We start from the raw sequence: 18,273 nt of genomic DNA on the forward strand, positions 1-18,273 counted from the left end.
GCTACTGTGCTCTAGCCTGGTGACAGGGCGAGACCCAGTCTCAAATAAATAAATAAAAAGCTTGGCCTGAGGCCCAGATGAAACACATTAGAATTTCTAGGAGATGTGGTAACCAAGAATTGGAATTTTATTTTATTTTATTTTTTTGAGACAGAATTTCGCACTTGTTGCCCAGGCTGGAGTGCAATGGCGCAGTCTCAGCTCACTACAACCTCTGCCTCCTGGGTTCAAGCAATTCTCATGCCTCAGCCTCCCAAGTAACTGGGATTACAGGTGCCCGCCACCACACCTGGCTAATTTTTCTATTTTTAGTAGAGACGGGGTTTCACCATGTTGGCCAGGATGGTCTCGAACTCCTGACCTCAGGCGATCCACCCACCTTGGCTTCCCGAAGTACTGGGATTACAGATGTGAGCCACCACGCTCGGGCAGGAATTGGAATTTTAAAAAGGTCCCCAGGTGATTCTAATGTTGACCAAGGTTTAGACCCTCTGATCTAGATGGTGAGTAACTCTTCCATCACCAGCAGCTTCCAGGAGTGTCTCATTAGTGCACAGCTGCCAAAAGTGACCATGGGCAAAGTAACTGGTTGGCCATGTAGGCCAGGTCACGGAATTGTAGGAAACCTTGACTGATGGTGAAAGACTGCCTCCTGTCTTTCCAGGGCTGACTCCTATTCCCCATGGCACCCTCTTCTGTTTTGAAAGTCGGAAGACCACTGAAGAACCTGCAGCCTTCACTCCCTTGCTACAGCCAGAACAATACATCTTTGCACACAGCAGCTGTGGCCAGTGCTAGGTCTGACTCCTACCCTGCCAGTCCTTTCCTCATTGAGCAAAATGGTTTTAAGGACAGAAAACATGGCACTTTGAGGAATAACATAAACAAATCGTCTGCTCACTTCCTAGGGGAAGCTCTGAGACCCTACCAACAATCCTTACCCCATTGGAGCTATTTGCTTCGAAGCTTTTCTCTTTAAGAGCAATGAGGGTCAAACATAAGGAAAGCACTTAGGGAAATTTGACCAACCCTGAATTTCTGGGAGGAAGAAACAGAGGGGTACCCTCAGGAAGGAGGAGGATTGGGGGAGTGTCTGTCTTCGCAAGATCTTGACAAATAATACAAGTGACTAGGGATTTCTCCTAGCACATTAGAGCAGGCAGGACAGACAGGAGGACCCACCCCTTATGCTCCCAGCCAACCTCCCTGCAGCAGAACCTACAACCTTCTTCCCCTTTCTGGATAAGATTTGTTTCTGAGGCTGGAGTCAGTGCCTTCAAACCAACAGCCAAAGATAACCTTGCTAATTATGCCCCTTTCCTTGATCTTTTTTTGAAATGAAATGGTTCTGTTACCGGTAGAGGGTCTTGACACAAATTGTCCAGGTTCTTGGCGTTTTGAACAAAGAACTGGACAAAATGCACAGCAAAGCAAGGTAAGAATGAATCAACAAAAGCAGAGATTTATTGAAAGTACATGCCACAGTGTGGCAGCCGGCCAAGCAGCAGCTTAAGGGCCTGGATGTAGAATCTTCTTGGATCCAAACACCCCCTAGAGGTTTCCCATGGGCCACTTGGTGTTCACTCCACCTAAATTAAGTGGTGTCCCCCAAAAGTGAAGTTACAAAGTTTCACTTCAGTGGTTGCTTTTTGCAACCAATCAGAGGTACTTTCAATTTACCATCTGCCGGTCAGAAAGGGTGGGCGTTGGCAAAGGGAGTAGCCTCTGATACTTTTGTTACTTATGTGTGGAAAAGTTGGGGTTTTTCTTTTGATTTACTTCTAGGAAGTCAGGGTGAATTGGTTTTCAGTTCCCTGCCTCCAGACCCTATTCTGCCTCAGTTCAAATACACAAAACCTAACAAATACCTATATGACCACCATCCACAACTAATCAATGGCAGTGTCTATTTGTTTGACTTTTTTCCCCTATTTTACAAGAAGCAAAAGCACCTATGGACTCTCCATCAGACAGCTATGTGCAGAGTGGCTACTCCAGCATGATGTTCTCAGGGTAACTAGACTTCTTACACCGGCTCCACGTGCTGGTGAGAGAACTTTCTCCCAGCAAACAAGATATAGGTTTCAAGGCCTTTTATGACCCCACCCTGGAGGCCACACCGCATCTGTATTTCATTGTATTTCATTGGTAGCAGTCACAAGCTGCCCAGATACAAGGCAGAGGGACAGACGCCCCACTTCTTGATGGGATGAGTGGCAAAAAACATCTGTGACCATGTTTAAAACCCAGAAGATGCCGGGCGCGGTGGCTCAAGCCTGTAATCCCAGCACTTTGGGAGGCCGAGACGGGCGGATCACGAGGTCAGGAGATCAAGACCATCCTGGCTAACACGGTGAAACCCCGTCTCTACTAAAAAATACAAAAAAAAACTAGCCGGGCGCGGTGGCGGGCGCCTGTAGTCCCAGCTACTCGGGAGGCTGAGGCAGGAGAATGGCATAAACCCGGGAGGCGGAGCTTGCAGTGAGCTGAGATCCGGCCACTGCACTTCAGCCTGGGCGACAGAGCGAGACTCCGTCTCAAAAAAAAAAAAAAAAAAAAAAACCCAGAAGATTTGGCTGTTACAGATTTGTGAAATTTTTAAAAGTTAAAAATTATTAAAAAAAAAAAAAAAAACCCAGGAGACAAGGTAGTGGAAGTGTGTCCCTCCCATTCACTGACCAAGGCGAGGGGCCTCTAGTCCTTCGCTGCTGACCTTCAGCTTCCTTTCCTCTTAAAAAGGGGTCCTAATTGGGGAGAGATGGCTGAAGAGTTACCATAAAATACCAACTAGGAGCCAGGTGCAGTGGCTCACATCTTTAATCCAAGCAGTTTGGGAGGACAAGGTCGGAGGATCGCATGAGCCCAGGAGTTCAAGACAAACCTGGGCAACATAGCAAGGCTCTGTCTCTACAAAAAACGAAAAGAGTACAAAGTAGGGCCATTTAGTATGGTTTTGTTTATTAAAGGTCTTAAGTTTTAGATTTTTGAAGTTATCACCAGTAAAATATCCAGCTGTGGTCTTGTGTTGAGTGTTGAAGATGTTATTTAAATGCAGATATGTAAAATATACCACAATTTTTGTGCTATTTTAATTTTCTAGGAGCCTTAAAAAATGTGTAGCTACTGAAACTGTGCCCCAAAGAGTTAAAGAAATCAGTAAGTAACATAAATTATTGAGTCTGCAGGATGGCAGATGAGAAACAACTTGCTGGCCAGGTGCAGTGGCTCACGCCTGTAATCCCAGCACTTTGGGAGGCTGAGGTGGGTGGATGACTTGAGGTCAGGAGTTTGAGGCCCGGCATGTTGGTGGGCGCCTGTAGTCCCAGCTGCTTGGGAGGCTGAGGCAGGAAAATCACTTGAACCTGGGAAGCGGAGGTTGCAGTAAGCCTATATCACACTATTGCACTCCAGCCTGGGTGTTGCAGCTAAACTCCTTCTCAAAAAAAAAAAAAAAAAAAAAAAAAAAAGGAAAAGAGAAGAAACAACTTGCTGAAATGCTGACGAAATGCTGAAATTCCTTCCTTATGAGATAGCAGAACAACAAGCAGAAATCTGTTGGAGCCAATAAGGCTGACTGGAGTCTGCACAGAACGAGCTTGCTGACGTCACAGCCTGAATTTTCACCACAGGTTTCATGCTGTCCCTGAATTTGCACGAGATCCATTATGTAGCCTGAAGAGATAACTGTGAAAGCCCAAGGACTTTCCAGACGTCCGCTTTCCTTCCACTAATTACCTACTAATCTCAGAATCCACCACCTGAACCTTTTCTAATAAAAATAACTGCCTTAAAGTCAACACGGGACAGCTTTGAGCTTGATATTCTTGTCTCCTTGTGAGTCGACTTGGAATACAAAGCTTTTCTTTTTTCAGAAACCCAGTGTCATAGTATTAGCTTCTAGGGTATCAGGCTGGAATGCAGTGGTGCGATCACGGCTCACTGTAGCCTTGATCTCCTGGACTCATGCAGTCCTCCCACCTCAGCCTCCCAAGCAACTAGGACCACAGGCATTTGCCACCATACCTGGCTAATTTTTGTATTTTTTTTGTAGAAATGGTATCTCACTATGTTGTCCTGGCTGGTCCCATGCTCTTGGGCTCAAGTGATCCTTCTGCCTATGCCTTCCAAAGTGCTGGGAAATGCCTCCCAGACTGGAAATATGGGATGGCTTCCCAGTTGTAAAAACACCGTGATTTGGGAGCTGATTGCTTATAAACACTAAGGAAAAGCTAAGAGCTGAGTTTGCCTTCCCATTCTGTTCTCAGGTTTCTCTCCTTATAGAGAGGTTCTGATCGTCTACAAGTTTGGCTAAATCTGGGGTGTTTCTCTACTGATTTCCTAAATGTTTATAGTCTTTTTTTTGTAAAATTGGTGATTCAATTTTATTCTCCTCTGAAGTAACAATAGATGTAGAGTCAGACATTTCTTCTGCTTTGAAGAATCTGCATTTTCTCTCCTGATCTCAAAACCTGTAAGAAGAAAAGAAATTGCAGATATCACCTTGTCCAAGGAGAAAGAGAGAGGCGGAAAAAAGAGTTGTCTTAAAGTAGTAGAGAGAAAATAGAAACTGCTAAATAGAATCCCAAAGGCTTTTATTCCAAGTAAGGCTGAATTTTTCTTTTCTTTCTTCCTGTTTCTTTCCAGTGAACACTCACCTCTCCTGGAGTCAAGTCATTGTTTCTTTCCTTTGGAATCCTGCTATTCCTGCACCCATGGCTCTTCTCTATGCTCCAATGGGAAGTACAGGTCAGGGTTTGGGACTAGATATACTGGTCATAAGAAATACAGGGAACATGATAGTCTGGGTCACACTGATTTTTCCTGAGTTCAGGCTGATTTCCAGGACAGATGGCCTCTCCATATTCATTTCCTTCTAAATTAGGATTATTTCACCTGGAGCCTCTAACAGGCAGTTGGCTTTTTTTGAGACAGGGTCTTGCAGTGTCTCCCAGGCTGGACTGCAGTGGCACAGTCTCAACTCACTGCAGCCTTGACCTCCCAGGCTTAAGGGATCCTCCCACCTTAGCCCCTGGAGTAGCTGGGACCACAGACATGTGCTACCATGTCCTGATAATTTTGAAAAAATTCTGTAGAGAGAAGGGCTCTCTCTGTTGCCCAGGCTGGTCTTGAACTCCGGGCTTAAGCAATCTTCTTGCCTCGGCCTCCCAAAGTGCTAGGATTACAGGTGTGAGCCACTGTGCCTAGCATAACAGGCAGTTTTTCAACATTAGAACAAAATCTAGGAGTGCAAAAGGCTTACTGCAAAAATAATAAACATTAGAACAAAAACAAAATCGGGGGAAGATCCTTTTGTGCTCAATTCAAAGCTATTCTCCAATCTCTGGGAAGAGGAGTGAATTAATTCTGCTAATGTCAATGCACTGATTTAGTTTTACCTCATTTTTTGAATATTTTGATAATAAAATTATCTAAGTTAGAACCAAAATATCAAGTTAATCGTCCTAAAATTCTGACTATATTAAAACTGAGAACTATTCTCTTATTGAATCCAAGAGAAGAGAGAGGTAAATGTGGTAGTTAAACTATGTCCTGGATTAATTTCAGTTAAGAGACTTTCAAATAAGAATTGGTATCTGAGGTCGGGCACAGTGGCTCAAGCCTGTAATCCCAGCACTTTGGGAGGCCAAGACGGGCGGATCATGAGGTCAGGAGATCAAGACCATCCTGGCTAACACAGTGAAACCCCGTCTCTACTAAAAAATACAAAAAAAACTAGCCAGGCGAGGTGGCAGGCAACTATAGTCCCAGCTACTCAGGAGGCTGAGGCAGGAGAATGGCATAAACCCGGGAGGCAGAGCTTGCAGTGAGCTGAGATCTGGCTGGGCGACAGAGTGAGACTCCATCTCAAAAAAAAAAAAAAAAAAAAAAAGAAAAAAAGAATTGGTATCTGAACTGGTTTGGTTGGCAGCCAGCAAAAACAATCTTTACACGTTTGTTTTAGCTGAAGCCTAGAATTAGATTGTTTTGATATTAACCAAAACAAATATCTAAGAGTGTTTCCATCAATCCAGAAAATTAGTAAAATATTCCCTAGTGTGGTCTCCCACGTGTCCTGCCATGCCTTCCCTGACAAAAGTTTGGGTTGTACCCTCTTTCCAAGTTCTTTCCTCTCCCTCCTCATCTCTGACAGTTTACTGGTCTGAAAAAAAGCAAAACAAAAAACGCCGGGCATGGTGGCTTATGCCTGTAATCCCAGCACTTTGGGAGGCCGAGGCGGGTGGATCACCTGAGGTCGGGAGTTCGAGACCAGCCTGACCAACATGGAGAAACCCTGTCTCTACTAAAAATACAAAATTAGCCGGGCATGGTGGCACATGCCTGTAATCCCAGCTACTAGGGAGGCTGAGGCAGGAGATTCGCTTGAACCTGGGAGGTGGAGGTTGTGGTGAGCCGAGATCCGTGCCATTGCACTCCAGCCTGGGCAACAAGAGCAAAACTCTGTCTCAAAACAAAACAAAAATAGGTTGGTAAATAGTGATCTAATATGCAAATAGAGGAATACGTCTAAATACTAACATTATCAAACAACGTTAGTAAGACAGTTTGGTTAACGTTAATCCAAAGGAAAATTTAAACTCCAGAACATTTAATCAAAATATAAGTGGAGTAAAATGCGTCATATACCTTTTCATGAAGAAAGGTAATATATTTCATATTAATAAAAATAAAATGCATTTCAAATGAAATGCCATTTAAATTTGCTATTTTTTTTATGATCAGATTTCAAAGCTAGGAATAGGATCAAAGAGCATGTGGTACAGGTAAAAGAAAACCCTAAGTCCAATGCTTTGGGAGGCTGAGGCGGGTGGATCACCTGAGGTGAAGAGTTCGAGACCAGCCTGGCCAACATGGCAAAACCCTGTCTCTACTAAAAATACAAAAATTAGCTGGTGTGGGGGTGTGGTGCCTATAATCCCAGCTACTCAGGAGGCTGAGGCAGGAGAATCACTTGAACCCAAGAGGCGGAGGTTGCAGTGAGCTGAGATCCTGCCACTGCACTCCAGCCTGGGTGACAGGGTGAGACTCCAGGTACTGTTCTAAGCATCCTGTGTAGCTCAGCTTATTTCTTCCTAACCCAGTGATATGAGGTGAGGTGTGTATAGTATTCCCTCAAAATAGATGAGGAAACTGAGGTTTGGTGATATTACATAATTTGCCTGAGATTACATAGTAAATGTCAGAAAAAAGTGGTTTTGAGGCTACAGTCTAGAATTTATGTCTCTTGAAATAGGAATGTCTAATGATTGTGCCACTGCACTTCAGCCTGGGCGACAGAGCAAGACCCTATCTCAAAAACTAAAAAACAGGAATGCCTAAAACCACCAGAATGGTCCTAGAGAGCAAACAAGATTTTCCGAACTGGACCTTGAGTGCTATGGGGTCGCTGGCTCTGCATTTGCTACGACAGCCTGTGGATCTGTCATCCTCCCTGGAATATAATAAGAAAAAAAAGGCTGGGCGTGGTGGTTCACGCCTGTAACCCCAGAACAGTGGGAGGCTGAGGTGGGCAAATCACTCGAGGTCAGGAATTGAAGACCAGCCTGGCCAACATGGTGAAACCCCGTCTCTACTAAAAATACAAAAATTAGCTGGGCGTACTGGCAGACACCTGTAATCCCGGCTATTCAGGAGGCTGAGGCAGGAGAATCGCTTGAACCCGGGAGGGGGAGGTTGCAGTCAGCTGAGACTGCGCCATTGAACTCCAGCCTGGGCAACAAGAGCAAAACTCTGTCTCCGAAAAAAATAAAATAAAATAAAATAAAATATCAGTACTCTTTTCACCTAGTCATCCCAAACCGACCTCTTCAATCCCATATTACCCTCTACTATCATGGTAACCTCACCTTTGGTGACAGACTAGCTGTGTGACCCCAGGCAAATGACTTATCTCAGTGCCACCACCTGTTGGAAGGGGCTGGTAATAGCATCTGCTTCATACAAACGTGTTTTCAGGATCGATCTGCATATAAGCGCTGAACACAGGGTAACTGGTTGTCAGATTCAATCCCAGGACGCTTCCATTTGCGGATCTCACGGCCCGGAGGACCTGGGCCGCCTCACAACTGGGCAGCCCCGCTCACCGACACAAAGCTCACAGCCGCGCCCAATAGGGAATCGGCCCTGCGGCCCTCCTGCCACTCGCCCCCAACTATCAAAGTCCACGGCGGAGCTGGAGGCAGACCCCGCCCTTGCTGGGCTGGGCAAGAGACTGAAACTTGGAGAATGCACTGCAGGCGCCGCACGTCTCGGGCAGGTTTAAAATCCGATCTAAAATCGGAAGCAGGTGCCGCGAACCCGGCCCCAAGCGCTCCTCTGGGACGTCCAGCCGCAGAAGAAAGCCCAAAGCCCAGCAGGGGGTCTCCGAGGGACTCGGGGTTTCAGAATCGCCCGGCTCTTGGGCCCTCGCCCAGGGCGCGCGCGCAGTCGCGAGGCCGCGCCGCGGACTGCATCTCCCAGCAGGTCCCGCGCCGCAGGCCACGCGGCGCCACTAACTGGGCGGGCGGCTACCTACCTAGCCTCCCCGAGATGCCGAGGAGGCCGCAGGGGCGAGTGGGACCATCTTTAGCCAGCCCAGAGTAGCCGAAGCGGGTGGGGCCTGGCTTGGGGAAGGATTCATCGGGGGAAGCTTATTAACAGTTCAGACTTCCAGGCCTCGCCCCGACACGGACGCACTGGAGAGCGCGTGGCCCTGGGATCTGCGTTTTCCCAAGCCCTCCGGAGTAATTCTAACCCAGGTTGCCCGCCAGTCACAACCGCCTTAGGCTTGTTTTCTTCGCTTGGATCCAGCGGCCCTGCCCCCAGCCACTCCCAGAATCTCAGGACGCGCCCCGTGGCCCCGCTTCTGGTCTCCTATTGGTCCCTCGCTCGTCCCGTCCCCGCAGGCAAATCTTCCCTTCTCATTGGTAGGTGGTGAGTGTGTGGCGAACCCTGACCCAATGGGCGTTGTAGTTCGCAAAACGTGACCCGGAAGTTGGTCACGAGCAGGCGCCGTGGGCTTGTGGACGCCTAACTCCCGCGCTGAGACTTCCGGCGTGGGCGCAGAGGTCTGAGTCCTGCGTGGGTACCCTGTAGGGTGAGAGGCGCGGCGCTCGGTTCCTGTTTGGGGGAATTCCTGGCACGGACGGGCTACCTGGCCGGCGTGGCGGCGCCTGGGACCTACTGAGGCCTAGGCGCCGGAGCCGTCCGCGCCTGGGCTGGAGCGGGGCTCCTTGGCGTGGACTGGGAGCCTCCGGCCCTGGGCTGCAGCCGGCGCCGTCTATCCTTACACGGGTTCAGGGCGCCTTCGTAGGCGGGCACGGCTGGTTTCGGGCTAAGGCGCTCTGGAGACCCGACGATGGCGTCGGGCCCTAGCCCCCAGGAACGGGAAGGGCTCCTGATAGTGAAGCTGGAGGAGGACTGCGCCTGGAGCCAGGAGCTGCCCCCCCCTGACCCAGGGCCGAGCCCCGAGGCCTCCCACTTGCGCTTCAGACGGTTCCGCTTCCAAGAGGCAGCTGGTCCTCGCGAAGCCCTCAGCCGGCTCCAAGAGCTTTGCCATGGGTGGCTTCGGCCTGAGATGCGCACGAAAGAGCAGATCTTGGAGCTGCTGGTGCTGGAGCAGTTCCTGACCATCCTGCCCCAGGAGATCCAGAGCAGGGTGCAGGAGCTGCATCCGGAGAGCGGCGAAGAAGCGGTGACCCTTGTGGAGGATATGCAGAGAGAGCTTGGGAGACTGAGACAACAGGTGAGAGAGAGAGAGAGCTGTTTTGTCTGTGGTTTGTTTAGCCCCGAGGACTGGGACATTGCGCCCCCGGTCGAATTCAAGTAAATTGCCCTGAGTAGACCTTACATGGGGAAGAACACTCATTCTCAGATTTTCCCCAAATGAACAGAAAGCAGTGAAGAGTGCCCTGTTGCCACGCGGAGGCAGTGTCCCTGGAACAGTTAGTGTTAGCTGTGGAGTTAGATCGCCAGCATTCAAATACTCATCTACTAGTACTAGCTTTGTTACTTTGCCAAGTTACATATGTCTTTCGGCCTGTTTTCCTATTCGTAAAATGAGAATATTAACATACTTTATAGGGCTTACAGGGAGAGCAGCGTGTAAAGTTGTGATAACAGTTTATAATGAGTGCTTAGTACTTGTTAGCTGTTGTTATATTAGGGTCTACGGTCTGGTCTTCTGCAAAGCTGGGCCTCCGTTAATTGTGAACTTTGAAAGATAATTTGGCACCGAGGCCCTGAGGTCATTGGCCCCCAGGGCTACCCCAATTTAGCTTATCCTATAGTGAGGAATAGAAGCACCTAGGAAAGGTGGGGAGAGCAAAAGGGAGTGAGGTGTATCTTAAGAGCTGTGTGGGGAAGGTGTGCTCTGGGAGTGGGCCCTTTCCCTAACCCCTCGCCCTGCACAGGGGATCAAAAAAGCCTTTAGTGTAAACCATTTTTCTGTTGCCTGGGCCCTAAGGGATGGCCTGAGGTTCTCTGTTGAAGGCTTGCTCTCAGTATCCTATACTAATTTCCCTTCCCTTTGGGCCCTGTTGTGATGATGAGTGATGTGGGTTGGTTCCCAGGTCACAAACCATGGGCGGGGAACAGAAGTGCTTTTGGAGGAGCCTTTGCCTCTGGAAACAGCACGAGAGTCACCGAGCTTCAAGCTGGAGCCAATGGAGACTGAGCGAAGCCCTGGCCCCAGGCTGCAGGAGCTGCTAGGCCCCAGCCCCCAAAGGGACCCCCAGGCTGTAAAGGAGAGGGGTGAGGCACAGTTATCTGGGCAGGTGGGATGGAGGAGGGGCTTGGGGGTTGCCCCCGACAGAAGCAGGATGTCGCACTCGTGCGAAGGAGGAATTGCTGAAGTTAAGGTTCACACATGTGGAATGAAAGACCTGCAGTTGGTGGTGTGGGTTCTCCTGGGGCTGGGGGAAGGGAAGGGAGTCTCAGTGGAGCCCTTTTTTATGTAGAACAGAGGCGATTTAGAACCACTTGAATGGTGAGGGGTTTGGAGTGCTACTCTTGGTATTCCTTCCCTCTAACCCTGTCATTTTGGATATCAGTTTATTAGGCCTTTGGGCAGTTTAGTGTCATCCCCAAAAGCAGAGACTGGGTGTTGGGGAATGGATACTGTGTTTTAATAATCCTTGGGTTGCCAAGAGTTAGGAATGCCATTCTCATTATAATTTCTGTCGCCTTCAGCATTGTCTGCTCCCTGGCTTTCTCTTTTTCCTCCTGAAGGGAACATGGAAGACAAGGAGATGACTGGGCCCCAGGTGATGTGGAAGTTTCCATTGTCTTCCCCCAGCACCCTTCCTCTGCTGAGTGTTGGGGGTGGGGGGGTTCTCCACGTGGAAGGTCCTTTCTCCCTTACCACAGCGTCTCCCCCACTGCTTTTGTCTCTTTCACACCTCACTTGTAGACCTGACACCCTTCTTCCCCTATGACATGTGTTTGGCATCCCTGGATTTTGCCCCTTTAACCCATGATTCTGCTTGAATTGTTCTTGGTGCATCAGGGGCTAAAGGAGATCTTGTGCTGTTTCAGTTGCCTGAGAGCTTAGAGGACGTGGCAATGTACATCTCCCAGGAGGAGTGGGGGCATCAGGATCCTAGTAAGAGGGCCCTCTCCAGGGACACGGTGCAGGAGAGTTATGAGAATGTGGACTCATTGGGTAAGGACTTCTTTTCCAGGGATGATGACTGCGCCATTTCTAACCAGGGTTCTGCCCTTTATTCATTCACCTCCTGGACACAGACTCTGAGTTTTGCCAAGAAGCCTCCACAGGAGACTTCCCTTTGTCTAAAGTTCCCTGTATGAGAGTCATGTATCTGCCAAGTGGCACAGTTGGCACAGGCAGCCCTGGACTGGAATCCCAGCTGCCAGAGCCTAAGGCGAGTCTGAGCCATATGGACTTCCCAGGGCAGAGCAAATCCAATGCAGTGACAGCCTGCCAGCGTCACACACATGCAGTGTCCCAGGATGCTGGGGGGCTCTAAATGGTTAATTCCTTGCAATTTTGAGATGCTTATTCTTCTGAGCTTGCCAGTGTTTCCTGTGCTCCGTTACTGTTTCTGGGCTCATCCCCAAAGACAAAAATTTCAGGGGTAGTGGGATCAACATTCCAGCCTATCATCTCTCACAGACCATAAAAATTCAGAAAGCGGGGAGGGTCTTGTGGAAATTTGGAAACAATGTATAGCTCTAAATCATAAATTAGGATGCACCTATGTCTTGTACTGTTACTCAGAGTTTTAAAATTATGCCTGCGGAGTATGACACACTGACATATGGTTGGATTTAGGTGGAGGATATGCTGGTATGTATTATACAATTCCCTCAACTTTTCTGTATGTATGAGAAATTCTTTTAATGAAAAGTTGGGGGAAGTCTTAAGACTGTGTGTACATTATGATTATACCTATGTTGAAACACACCAGTAGAAAGACTCACTGCAGGCTGGGCATGGTGGTGCCTATAATCCCAGCACTTAGGGAGGCTGTGATGGAAGGAGTGCTTGAACCCAGGAGTTCAAGACCAGCCTGGGCAATATAAGGAGACCCTCTATCTTTGAAAAAAAAAAAAAAAAAAAGTATCCTGGTGTGGTAGTGTGTACTTTTGTAGTCCCAGTTACTCAGGAGGCTGAGGGGAAAATCAATCACCTGAGCCCGGTAGGTCAAGACTGCAGTGAACTATGATGATGCCACTGCACCTCAGCCTAGGTGAGAGTGAGACTCTGTTTCAAAACAAACAAAAAAGACACACTGCACATTGTTACCATATATCAGGTTTGCCTAAAAAGTATCATGATTATACATTTGTTGACACTAATTCTGCAAACGCAGTCTGGGCTCACCATAACCTCTGCCTCCCAGGTTCAAGTGATTCTCCTGCCTCAGCCTCCCAAGTAGCTGGGATTACAGGCATGCGCTACCATGCCTGGCTAATTTTTTGTATTTTTAGTAGAGACGGTTTCTCCATGTTGGTGAGGTTGGTCTTGAACTCCTGATCTCAGGTGATCCACCCACCTCGGCCTCCCAAAGTGCTGGGATTACAGGCGTGAGCCACCACACCCGGCCTTTTATTTTCTTTTTTTCTTTTTTTTTTTTTTTTGAGTGATGAGTCTCACTCTGTTGCCCAGGCTCCTCTCGAACTTCTGGGCTCAAGCAATCTTCCTGGCTCAGCATGTGTGCCACTGTACCAGTTTCCATATTACTTTTCACTGCTGTGATGTCCAAAGTTGAACATGGCCCTTTTAGTGAGAGATTGCTAAATAGCAAAAGATCAGATTACAGCTTGTTGGAATTAAACTTCTGTTGGAGTTCATGTTTGCTGGAGGTGGAGGTTTTTGTTTTTCTTTTTGGCACAGCACAGAAATGGCACTTGTGGGTTTTAATCTCATGGTCCTCTTAGAGCCCTGGGTCCTTTTCTGATTGTCTATTATGTTATATTTTCTTTCCCTGGAGTTGCCCAGTCAAATTAGTTCTATTTTGTATTTATATGTAGAGACAAGGTTCTTTTATGATATTAAATAGATTATTCAAGGAACTGACCATGTTCATTTTATAGTTGTTTTAATTACAGTAGTGTACATTCTCATTGCAAAAAAAACATTCCAGCCGGGCGCGGTGGCTCACGCCTGTAATCCCAGCACTTTGGGAGACCGAGGTGGGCGGATCACCAGGTCAGGAGATCGAGACCATCCTGGCTAACACGGTGAAACCCTGTCTCTACTAAAAATATAAAAAATTAGCTGGGCGTGATGGCAGGCGCCTGTAGTCCCAGCTAGTCGGGAGGCTGAGGCAGGAGAATGGTGTGAACCCAGAAGGCAGAGCTTGCAGTGAGCCAAGATCGTGCCACTGCACTCCAGCCTGGGTGACAGAGCGAGACTCCGTCTCAAAAAAAAAAAAAAAAAAATTTGGCTGGGCTCGGTGGCTCACGCCTGTATTCTCAGCATTTTGGGAGGCCGAGGCGGGCAGATCACTTGAAGTCAGCAGTTCGAGACCAGCCTGGCCAACATGGTGAAACTCCGTCTCTACTAAAAATACAAAAATTAGCTGTGTGTGGTGGTGCACGCCTGTAATCCCAGCTACTTGGGAGGCTGAGGCAGAAGAATTGCTTGAACCTGGGAGGCAGAGGTTGCAGTGAGCCGGGATGATGCCACTGCACTCCCCCTTGGGCGACAGAGTGAGACTCTGTCTCAATAAAAATTGTCTCCCTCCCCTAATTTCTTTCTCTAGAGGTATCCACTGGGGACAGTTTGTGTATATTCCGAGTAACTGCTGTCAGATTTATGGAGCATTCTGTATCTATCCACTGAGGGCAGGGAACAAGACTATCTTTGTTTCCCTACCCTGGTAGAGGAAAGTGGCAATACAGAAATCTGTTTCTTTCACTGTGAACAGAGTCTCACATTCCCAGTCAGGAGGTCCCAGGCACCCAGGTGGGACAAGGAGGAAAGCTATGGGATCCCAGTGTCCAGAGCTGCAAGGAAGGCCTGAGCCCCAGAGGCCCAGCTCCAGGTAAGGAATGAAGACGAGTGGCCTGCCCAGCAAGCAGCAAGGTTCTCGCAGTTAAGAGTGAGGCATGATTTTGTTTTGTTTTGTTTTGAGATGGAGTTTCATTTTTGTTGCCCAGGCTGGAGTGCAGTGGTGCGATCTTGGCTCACCACAACCTCCGCTTCTCGGGTTCAAGCGATTCTCCTGCCTCACCCTCCCAAGTAGCTGGGATTACAGGCATGCACCACCACACCCTGCTAATTTTTTGTATTTTTAGTAGAGTCGGGGTTTCTCCATGTTGGTCAGGCTGGTCTCCAACTCCAGACCTCAGGTGATCCACCTGCCTCAGCCTCCCAAAGTGCTGGGATTACAAGCGTGAGCCACCATGCCCAGCAGAGTGAGGTATTTGAGGATTTGGGTGCAGGGCCAGCCCACCACAGCTGCCAGAGAGGTACATTATGTCCTTTCCCCCCGCCATTCTCCATCCCAGTGAGGCAAGTGAGGAACCCAGGGTGCAGAGTTCAAAGAGGCCCTTAATCTTGAGCTCACTTGTCCCACCCTAGTCTCAGCCCTGCTCCATCCCACCCATTCCTGAGGAGCAGAAGCGAGAGGCTCAGCTGGAAAGGAAAATTGTAAGACTGGTCTTGGCTCTGATTCCTTGATCAGTGGCCCCACCCTTTATCCTGCCTGATGCTTCTCCAGAGTGTTTTACCTTTAGGAGAGGATGGGAGACTGAGGTAGAAGCAGCCCTTCTGGGCCGCTGACTTAACAGGCAGCAGCAGACAGGTGGGATTTTCTTTTCTCCAGCATAGAAATAATATACGGGTTCGGTGTCTCTCTTTCTACCAGGAGAAGAGAAATTTGAGAACCTGGAAGAAGGTATTCCGTCTGTGTCCTCTGAGAACACCCACCCTCAGGTGCTGCTTCCTGACCAGGCCAGAGGAGAGGTGCCCTGGAGTCCTGAGCTGGGAAGACCTCGTGACCGGCAGCAAGGGGATTGGGCGCCTCCCCCAGCGGGTGGAATGGAGCAGGCCTTGGCAGGAGCCTCAAGTGGCAGAGAACTGGGGCGACCGAAGGAACTGCAGCCGAAGAAACTCCATTTATGTCCCTTGTGTGGCAAAAATTTCTCTAACAACTCAAACCTAATTAGGCACCAGAGAATACATGCAGCTGAAAGACTGTGTATGGGTGTGGACTGCAGTGAAATCTTTGGTGGGAACCCACGTTTCCTGTCACTACACAGAGCACACCTGGGAGAGGAGGCCCACAAGTGCCTTGAATGTGGGAAATGCTTCAGTCAGAACACCCATCTGACTCGCCACCAGCGCACCCACACGGGCGAGAAGCCCTATCAGTGCAACATTTGCGGAAAATGTTTCTCCTGCAACTCCAACCTCCACAGGCACCAGAGAACACACACAGGGGAGAAGCCCTACAAGTGCCCTGAGTGTGGGGAGATCTTTGCTCACAGTTCCAACCTCCTTCGGCACCAGAGAATTCACACCGGAGAGCGACCTTATAAGTGTCCCGAGTGTGGGAAAAGTTTCTCTCGGAGTTCACACCTTGTCATTCACGAAAGAACTCATGAGAGAGAGAGACTTTACCCGTTCTCTGAGTGTGGGGAAGCCATGAGTGATAGCACCCCCTTTCTTACAAACCATGGAGCCCACAAGGTGGAGAAGAAGCTCTTTGAATGTTTGACTTGTGGGAAAAGCTTCCGGCAGGGCATGCACCTCACCAGACATCAGAGAACACACACAGGAGAGAAACCGTATAAATGTACCCTTTGTGGGGAAAACTTCTCTCATAGATCCAACTTAATCAGGCACCAGAGAATCCACACAGGAGAAAAACCCTATACCTGTCATGAGTGTGGAGACAGTTTTTCACACAGCTCCAATCGGATTCGCCACCTGAGAACGCATACAGGAGAGAGACCCTATAAATGTTCTGAATGTGGAGAAAGCTTCTCTCGGAGTTCCCGTCTTATGAGTCATCAGAGAACTCACACGGGTTAGTAACAGTGGGGTTTCTCTTTGCCCCAGGTGAGGTGGCATATTCAGAGGAGCCTGTTGGCAAGAGCTAGTATTCCCTGCCCAGCCAACCAAATGACCTCTGCATTCTTCAGGTAATTGGGGCTCATTGAGAGGGAAGTGCAGAGGCAGCAGAGGATTGGCATAAAACTGAAAAGGAGTTCCATCTGCATGAGAAAGGATAGCAAGTCTCTGAGGTGACCTCAGGGTGCAATTCTCTGTTAAGTCCACCCTGCCCCAGGGTGTTCCTACCCTCTTGGTCTTTTTAGCCAAGGTGTGATTTAGGCACCTGACTGTCCAGTTTACCTTAACTTTGGGAATCCATGTGATGATTTTGATACTTCTTCCTCATTTGGGACATTCAGCAGGAGCATTTGGGCTTCTGGGGCCCCTGAGACCAAAGAAGAGGGGCCAAGTGCCCTGGGAAATCAGCTGAAGGTCAACAAAAGACTGGTTGTGAGTTGCACCTGTCCTGAAGGCCCCAGTTGGGAAGCCATGGGCAGTCCAGATCAAGCCACCAAGTGCCCTATGACGGCCTAACAGGAGTGCCCATTGGCAGATCACATATGTAAATGTGACCTCAGACAAAAAGGAACCAGAGGACTATGGGCAATAATAAGGTGGAATTTGCAGGTCAGCCCAGGAATTGGCAGAGGAAGTGGGTGTCTGATAACCCTTTGTGGAGAATGCGATTCCCCACCTGTGTGAGAAAAATAAACAGCTCTGGAGTCTTGTTCCTGACTCCAGAGGAACAAGAGTGTTCTAGAAAAGAGATTCCCTGGAAGATAGAAAATGTGGATCCTAGGGGGGAAATTAGGGATTGTGTCTTTCCCTTTTGAAAATGTTTGGATAGGAATAAATATCTTCAGGAAACATACGTGTGTGAGTCTTCATTGAAAGTCGCTGTCTAGAACCTCGAGTGTTGGATCTGTCTCCCCTCTGCCTTGGTCAGAGGCCCTGCTTTCTCATAGACTTACTGGGTTGGTCAGGAAGATTCTGACAAGGCAGCAGACAGGGAGAGGCAGGTGAGGGCCTGGCAGCCTTTAGGCTGGGACTGCCATGTGGTAACAAAGGATCAAGCCAAATGGCTGCTGGGGTGATGCTGTCATAGGGTCTCTAGAAAGTATTCATTCCTTCTGCAGTCTATAGCAGTAAAAATGTTTCCAATTCTTTGTTTAGAATGTTTCCATCCTTGTTCAGTAGCGGAGGAAGATCTGACTCTTGGAGGACAGGATATTTTGGTCTTGCAACTGGTTTCCAGGGTAGAAGCTAAGATGGTCCCAGTATAATTGAGTTATTGATTATTAATGGTGGGAAGATACAGGGGATGGCACAATTATTAAGGGAAAACATTATATTTATTTTTTGGTAGAGACGGGGTCTCACTGTTTGCCCAGGCTGGTCTTGAGTTCCTGAGTTCAAGCGCTCTTCCCATCTTGGCCTCTCAAAGTGCTGGGATTACTAGCATTACATTTTAGAATGGCATATCAGAAATAGCAATTCTAGTAGTGTGTATCTGTGGGAAACGGGGGAGTATTCTAAGAGCAGGAAATCAGATGCCAGGAAAACACCTCAGGATATGGCCCTGGAGGAAGGTATCCAGCTGTTCTTTGGGTGAAAAAGATGAAGAAACAGTCCTTTGGCAATAGGTTGACGGATATAGCAACTTGAAGTCATGGAAACAGTGCTCCGTTGCTCCTCCTCTCAGCCCTGCCTTAGTTTAGTATGAGTTTTTCTTTGGTTGTCTGAGCCAGTTT

At 48.5% G+C, this 18,273-nt stretch overlaps 1 protein-coding gene and 1 long non-coding RNA gene across 4 annotated transcripts; one reads left to right on the plus strand and one right to left on the minus strand.

Annotated features, from left to right (window-relative positions):
• Positions 1-2,933: 2,933 nt before the first annotated feature.
• LOC103227324 (uncharacterized) lies at positions 2,934-8,802 on the minus strand. Its single transcript, XR_495165.3, has 2 exons — positions 7,866-8,802; positions 2,934-4,469 (listed from the first exon to the last, which is right to left on the minus strand). It is a non-coding gene; the product is annotated as an uncharacterized lncRNA (long non-coding RNA).
• Positions 8,793-17,391, plus strand: ZNF263 (zinc finger protein 263). Of its 3 annotated transcripts, XM_007983645.3 has the most exons (6): positions 8,793-9,742; positions 10,569-10,749; positions 11,188-11,261; positions 11,533-11,659; positions 14,391-14,507; positions 15,333-17,391. In XM_007983645.3, the coding sequence occupies exons 1-6, from the start codon at positions 9,356-9,358 to the stop codon at positions 16,499-16,501; spliced, it is 2,055 nt and encodes a 684-aa protein (XP_007981836.2). In that variant the 5' UTR covers positions 8,793-9,355; the 3' UTR covers positions 16,502-17,391. The 3 variants fall into 3 exon arrangements, with proteins under 3 accessions (XP_007981836.2, XP_007981845.2, XP_007981850.2); XM_007983654.3 differs by lacking the exon at positions 14,391-14,507; XM_007983659.3 differs by lacking the exons at positions 10,569-10,749; positions 11,188-11,261.
• The last annotated feature ends 882 nt before the right edge of the window (positions 17,392-18,273 follow it).

Source organism: Chlorocebus sabaeus, chromosome 5 (assembly GCF_047675955.1).
Source record: "Chlorocebus sabaeus isolate Y175 chromosome 5, mChlSab1.0.hap1, whole genome shotgun sequence".
NCBI classification, from domain to species: Eukaryota; Metazoa; Chordata; class Mammalia; order Primates; family Cercopithecidae; genus Chlorocebus; species Chlorocebus sabaeus.

Excerpts from the sequence above, each read along its gene's own strand:
- ZNF263 (XM_007983645.3), top strand. The coding sequence starts at position 9,356 with ATGGCGTCGGGCCCTAGCCCCCAGGAACGGGAAGGGCTCCTGATAGTG. Across the intron at positions 10,750-11,187 it reads CCAGGCTGTAAAGGAGAGGG|CATTGTCTGCTCCCTGGCTT; the intron begins GTGAGGCACAGT and ends TGTCGCCTTCAG. Across the intron at positions 11,660-14,390 it reads TGAGAATGTGGACTCATTGG|AGTCTCACATTCCCAGTCAG; the intron begins GTAAGGACTTCT and ends CACTGTGAACAG.